At 42.4% G+C, this 7159-nt stretch overlaps 1 protein-coding gene across 1 annotated transcript; it reads right to left on the reverse strand.

Moving 5' to 3' along the window:
* Positions 1 to 938: 938 nt before the first annotated feature.
* On the reverse strand, positions 939 to 6838 carry PCDH20 (protocadherin 20). The gene is made up of 2 exons (XM_047755945.1): positions 6046 to 6838; positions 939 to 5029 (listed from the first exon to the last, which is right to left on the reverse strand). Exons 1-2 carry the CDS (start codon positions 6175 to 6177, stop codon positions 2303 to 2305), a joined length of 2859 nt encoding a protein of 952 aa, XP_047611901.1. The 5' UTR covers positions 6178 to 6838; the 3' UTR covers positions 939 to 2302.
* Between the last annotated feature and the right edge of the window lie 321 nt (positions 6839 to 7159).

Here is a 7159-nt window from a genome sequence, read left to right on the forward strand (position 1 = left end):
AAATGTTTTTAATGTGAAAGAGAAGCTTTTGTAAAGGAAATCCTGGCACAGGAAGTTATTCGGAAATATGCCTTTTGTTAATGTTACAGGCATTTTCATGCCAGAGATGAAGTCCATAAGCACAGACTCATGAATCTTCTTCTAAGTCAGAAAAGAATAAAATATTTTGTTATTTATACTGATGATTAAATCTTTACATTTGTGGAGGACTTTTTTTTTAAAATGGTGCTACTTGTTTCACATACTAGTTCCTTCCTTTAAAAGAGAGAAATAAGATATAAAAATAACTAGTGGAGGATGGTTTCCTTTACCACTTTGTATCAATTATGAATGAAAAGTTTTGGGGGTAAAATCATCTTAGTTTCTTAGCTCAGGTGTCTCTCATACAAAAGTAATTTCCGATAAAAATATATTTCTTTTTTGTAACCAACACTACTGCCTCATATACTTATTGTTTTATTTTAAATTGTCATATTGAAGCAAACAAGAAAAGTGAGTTAATACATATTCAAAAACTCTTGGGTTTTTGTATTCGATTATTTTTTGCAATGTATTTATTTTAAAATTTGTTGAAAGCATTTGTAACACAGTTAATAGAGAACTGTCTACAAGTATGTAGTAAAATGAGTGTTTATAATTGATTCTAAGTCATCAATAAGTTAATATGCATGTAAACATGCATGGTTATAAATTTTCATATGAACTTTTATCAAACACATAGGCATACTCTCTATTATATATATGTTTATATCTACACACATATTTAATAGTTTGCCCAATGTTTGAGTAATGAATTAGTTTGATATAAACTTTAGCATAACAGAATATTTACAGTTTACCCACATTTACCTCTAAAAGCAAATGCTTGCCATTAACAGGCACTTCAGTGAATGAACAAGCCCATGTTCAAATATAAAATGGTAAAAATGAGAAAGAAATTATGAAAATATATACCTTTAATTTGCAGACATATAAACACTTTTGGTACAGTACAGACACATGATGCTGAAAAGCAGAGTGATCCATTTTAAGCTAGCACTTATTCTTTGTTTACATAGATAATTCTGCTATAGCTGCCATATAAAATAAAATTTCCAGCTCACACAATGAAGTGAAGGTGATCAATCACTGACGAGCCAGCTTGCTTCACTGCAAAGGGTTCAGTAACAGCTAAATTATCAAAGAAATCTGCTGCTGGGCTTACAAATAAACTCTTGGACCTAATCCAAAGGCAAAGAAAGTAAGCCAGAAACAGTCATCAACAAACCTAAACAACAACAAAAAAGATAAATAAAACTTTCATATGAAAAGTCCAGCTAAGACGACCAATAGCATCCACCAGTTTCTAGGATAATTATGTTTTATATAAGTTTTCTTTCCTTATGTAATGGATGAGTTTAAGCATATAAGAATCTAATACATAACCCACATATAAAGTACTACTAAGAAGTTGGGAATGCACCTATGTAGCAACTAAAGATTGAAACATATCTTTGCCTCTGGCTATTTTTTGTGACACAATTTCTAGTTACATTTTCTGTGAGAAAGAATATATATATATATATACTTTTTTTTTTCCTCTGTAATAGCAAGTGCAATGATAAAGCAAACAGAATGCAACTGGAGTACACAGAAAGTGAAATACTCTTCAGCAGGTCAGATTTTTAACACGTCAAAGTTTTTATCCTTGCTAAAAAGGAATTGCGCTTCTTTGCATTGTCTTCTCTTTCAAATTATACATGATGTGCATGTGAGGTAATAAACATTCTGTTTACAAATGCATTTATTTTCTTTCTTATCATACATTTAAATGGGGTGAAAATCCATTTACTTTAATTTCATCTTTGATAAATGTAAAAACAATATATTTAAAATATACTCTTTCATTAATTTCATGTACAACTGTCATGTACAATACCTCAAAAGAGTTCCCTGCAAAGGAGAAGCCAATGCCCTCTTGTGGTAAAAGGACTTAGACAAAAAATGCATTGTACCATTTTCTTACCTTACTCCCAGGTTTTAACAATCATCTGCTTGGTGAGTGAAAGCAGATGCAAATCACGTCCAAGCTTTTTTTTTTTTAATAAAGTTCCACAGCTGTTAGTACTAATTTTCATTAAAAAAAGGCTGTACACATTTTATAACCTCTGATTTTGAATTTAAAAACTTGTAAACAGATATTTACAATATGGTACAAGTTATAAATTAGTTGTTCTTCATTGGACTTGCCATCTACAATCTTGTTTGGGTGATGGAGATTCCCCAAAGTCAATTAAAACATCTCTTATTTCACAGTAAAATATCAAATATTAGAAATATCCATTGGTTTCCTTTCTCTCATATGCAAGTCAATTTTTCCTTTTAATGGAATTTGTACTTCCAAATTTTCCTCCTCCCTGTGATGCTTTTTCCCTCTCCTTAAACAGATATATATGCCCATGCCTGTTACAAGCGTGATAGAACCCAAGCTTATTACCGACAGAGCTACTAGGGTGGGCATACAAGACACAGATTCAAATCTCCTGTGAGTTGGTTCTATTGAGATCTGTGGTTCCTTCTCCTCTATATTGATTTCTGGTTCCTTTTTTAAAAGACTCTCAATGTAGCTCTCATTACTGACAGTGTCATTAACAAATAGGTTCACCATGACTGTGGAATGAAGGGGTTCGGGATAACCATGATCGCTCACTTTCACCAGTAAACGATGGAGCCCATAATCTGTCTGCAGCAACGCCTCCTCCAAAGTAATGTTGCCAGTTTTAGGGTCAATCCTAAAGGACTCAGGCCTAGGACCTCTTCGCCCTATGATGCTGTAAGCTATGACAGCATTCATGCCTGTGTCTTTGTCAACTGCATAGACCTCTGTAACTGGGGAGCCAGGGAGAGTCGAGGGTAGTACCAACAGGTAAGACATGTTAGACTGAGGAAATAAGACAAGAGGAGGGTTGTCATTGATATCTAGAAGGAGAATTGTGATTTTCGCAGTAGAGGAGAGGGGTGGCTCACCCCCATCAACAGCTTCAACCCACAAAGTATAGGAGCTTTGCTGCTCTCTGTCCAAAGAGACTTTAGCTCTCAGCATGCCCTTTCCTGTGTCTATGACAAAAATATCACTCTGGTTTACCACAGACAGGGCGACCCATCCATTTTGCCCAGCATCAGCATCTGTTACACTAATCACTCCAATTTCACCGTATCCTGGGAAGTTTTCCGGCACAAAGAAGCTGAAGTCCTTGTTGATGAACCTAGGGCTGTTGTCATTTTTATCCAAAACTGTGATAGCCACAGTGGCTACCGACTCCTTGGGAGGTTTCCCAGAGTCAACTGCTCTGACCGTGTACCTATACTTTTCTTTCTCTTCTCGGTCCAGCTGAGTAGAAACTGTCAGAATTCCTGTGACACTGTCTAAGGAAAAATATGCTGGAGCATCAGGTCCCAGAAAATATGAAACTTGGCCTCTCTCTCCACTGTCAGCATCTGTAGCATCTAGCTTAGCCAAAACGGCATTGGGTGCATTGTTCTCTTCAATGGTTAATTCTACCAAAGGTTGAAGGAAAATAGGAGCGTTATCATTGTCATCTAAAAGTTGCACTTTAATCGTTTTTTTGACATGAAATCCCTCAGAGTTCCAGGCTACTACAGCTATTTCATAGAACTGCTGGAGCTCATAATCCATTGTTTTTGTGGTTTCTAGCAAATATTCATTACTGTATGGTTTGTAGGGTGATAACCTAAATGGTCCTTCACCATCTAGGTAGCAGTTCACCTTATATTTCCCTTCTGGATCTCTTATAGTAAAGAATGCAATCGGGGTGTTAACAGGTTCCAGTTCTTTCAGGTAAACAATACCATCTATCTCATTTGCTATATAACGGGGAACAATTTCAGGTGGTCTGAAAATGACTTTGATAATAGTCACCAGGGCAGTGATCACAGCAGGGATGCATCCTGGCCCATTGGCAAGGATGGTGAGCTTGTGTGTTTGCAGAACACTCCCTCCAATCTTACTGAAAAGTTTAATGACTCCAGTGGTTTCATCCAGATGGAATAAATCTTTGGATGCTTGTGGAACTTTCTGGCTATAGGAGTAGGTGATCTCAGCATTGTTTCCCAAGTCTCTATCCACAGCCTGGACAGCTGCAATTGGTGTGCCCACTGTAGCATTCCCATACACAGTGACATTGATTTGCGAGTCCGTGAAGAGAGGGCAATTGTCATTAATATCACTTATGCCAATGGTGAGGGTGGCGCTTCCCAACAGTGGTGGAGACCCACCATCCTCAGCTATGATGATACTTACATACTGATCCTGGGTCTCCCTGTCCAACAGTCCCATGACAATTAGGTAGGGGGTGCGCTCCCCATTCTCATTCTCCTCTACGTCTAGGGTGAACATACGATGGTAGTCCAGTAAGCGGTAGGTCTGAACTCCATTAGTGCCTATATCTGGGTCCATGGCAGGGTGCTCTATGGCCAGCCGGGTGTTTACAGGTGCATTTTCTGGAACCCAAACTGATATTTGGGAAACAGGGAACTGCGGGGCATTGTCATTGACGTCCCGGATAGCGATTTTCACCTTCACAAATCTAAAGTATTCCTGAGGCAGGACCAGTACATCCAGAAGCAAAAGGCAAGAGTCAGCAGAAGGCGAAGAGGAGATGGAAATGCTGCCACCCCAGGCAGCCCCTCCACCTCCTTCAAGACAGAGGGCCTCCCGATCAATCTCCTGGGCAGAAGTGTGCAGCTCCCCGGAGCGGTTGTCTAGAGTCACGTACTGTCCACTCAGTCCCTGGGATGCCAGGCTGAAGGAAAGCGGGAGATTCTGCTCCGCGGCGCCGCTGTGCTCTGGCAGCTGCGACTTCGGGTCCTGCTTTCCCGCACGGGGCACCAGCCTCAGGTCCTCCGCCAGACTGCCGATGAGCACACCCGCGGGCAGTCCCTCGTTCAGGCTGTACAGAAGCTCTGTGGCTCGACTGTAACTCGCCAGGCAGTTGAAGGGTCCCACGAAGAGGAAAAACAGAAGCAGATGCTGAACGGGGCGGGGGCAGTAGGGAGGGGAGAAGGCTTGTTATACGCGGAAACACAGAGCTTGGAGTCAGAAACCCGTGCCGCGGGGTCATTCTGGCCCCATCCCTTCCCCAGAGGCCAACGAAAGAGGTGAAGAGGAAATTTGCAGCAAAGGAGAGCTCTATGGGGAAACACTATTTCCAAAACTTAATTTTTCTGTTCACTTTCACCGCTCTAAGCCCCCAACCCCCCGCTGCTTGGCTGTACATCACTACCTCACTCGGTTAACATTAGAAATCCTAAACCTTAAAGCAGCCCTGGAAGTACCCGCCGGAGTGGAGGGGACTGCGCAACGCGACAGGGTAGGTCGTGGGGGAGGGAGGACTGAGGGGTAGGCACTTTATTTCCCATTGAAATGTTTCTACCACTAAGGTCCACAGAACGCGAACTGTTACACCCCTTGCTATGAAACTGATTTAAAATATTAATAATGATAGCAACATAGAAAACACAATAACACTACCCTCTTGGACTCCCTACCTCCTTTAAATAAACGTTTTAGTTCTGAAGAATTGGTTTTTCATTTTAGCGCCTATCTAAAATCAAATCGAAAGGATTTGAATCTCCACTCTCTACCAAGCTCTCACTAACCACCCTCCCTTAGGGAAAGAGAAGTAAACGTGGAAAATGATTATGCAAAAACAATTTGTCAGTTGCAGTAGACAGATGTAGTCAGACGCTGGCCGCAGTAAACAATCTCTGAACCCCTTTATCTTAAAGCCAGTTGAGCATACCCCCAGCCCCCTCCATTTCATCTGCTTTGGTTTCTGCTTCAGAAACTTCTTCTCAGGACCCAAGGACTTGCCAATTCCTTGCTAGAATGAAGGCATATTATCCCTAACTCCTTTTCCCTCCCCCCCAACGTTTCCATGAAATTTGGATTAAGGTAAAATGTTTAAAAAGCCAGCAAGGAGCGGGAACTGCCCCACAGTACTGCAAGTTATCCGGGTCGTGGGGCTCCTGGATCCCAAGCCTTACCGGCAGGTTTCTGTGGCTGGTGCTGCTCCTGGGACGACTTGGATGCCCCATATCCAGGCGCGGGTGCCAGGTCGCCGTGCTCCAGCTCACTGCCAGGGCCCGCGAGCTGTGCACATCCCCTCCGCCGCGCATTCCCAGGGAGGCTGCAGTCGGCGCGCTCCTGACCGGAGGGCGGCAGAAGACACTCCCTCTCTGAGCATGCAAATCGCTGGGGAACTTCAGCCAATAGTCACTAGCTCGTCAATTAAGGACAGCAGCTCCAGCGGGGCAGAAAGGCAAGGGGGCACCAGGGAAGGCGGTCATGGTTTCCTCCCCCGGACCCGGGTAAGTCCAGACCCCGCCGGAGGAGCCGGAATGGGGACTTCCCTCTGAAGACTGCGACGAGGTGCCACAAGGTCGGGCTCCACAGCGCGTGCCCACGGGCCTCCCTGCCAGCCGCACCAGTCAGGCTTCTAGTCCACAGGTTGCGAGCGTGAGAGGGAGAATAAATAAATAAGCCTGCATTTATATCGAAATAGAGAAAGGAAGTCGGCGCTACAGAGCAATCACAGGCGCGATTCCTAGCTGCCCCGTTTGCCACCCGTTCTTCGGAAAAATTTGGATCCAGCACTGTTTCCTCTGAGAAAGAAAATCCGCTTTCTTTGCGGAAGGAAGGAATTTCAAACTCTTTGTAAGGAGGTCTGAAGAGGAAATGCAAATACATGAATTTGGTGAAGGTTTCGACATTCTTTAATTTGGAAGCTTCCGCTGTTCGCTTCTGCCAGTTTCCTATGTAGACACAAGTGTCTCTGGGATGTCTACCTGGTGGTCTTTAAAGGCACCCTGGCTTTAGCCCTGGCTTCTGGCTAAGGCGAAGAGCCAAGAGCCAGATTGGAAGCAATTGCTTGGTAACACAGGTGATTCTGCCTGCAAGTAGTTTCACATTTCTCTAAAGGGTGATTTTTCTTTCTTTTTCTTTTTTTCTTTTTTTTTTTTTTTTGAGGGCACTCACTGAAGGGGAGGGCAGGGGAAAAAAAACAAAAGCAAAAAACACAACAACAACAAAAAAAAACTGGCTACTTTTCAAGTTATTACTTTTTTTTCATTTCTTAAGATTTTACTGAAGAATAGTTGA

The sequence above is a fragment of the Phacochoerus africanus genome, chromosome 13, assembly GCF_016906955.1.
Source record: "Phacochoerus africanus isolate WHEZ1 chromosome 13, ROS_Pafr_v1, whole genome shotgun sequence".
Classification (NCBI taxonomy): Eukaryota; Metazoa; Chordata; class Mammalia; order Artiodactyla; family Suidae; genus Phacochoerus; species Phacochoerus africanus.

Bases quoted from the DNA above. Each gene is read 5' to 3' on its own strand.
- PCDH20 (XM_047755945.1), bottom strand. From the start codon at position 6,177: ATGCGCGGCGGAGGGGATGTGCACAGCTCGCGGGCCCTGGCAGTGAGC. The intron at 5,030-6,045 runs GTAAGGCTTGGG...CGCCCCGTTCAG, and splicing joins CCAGCCACAGAAACCTGCCG to CATCTGCTTCTGTTTTTCCT.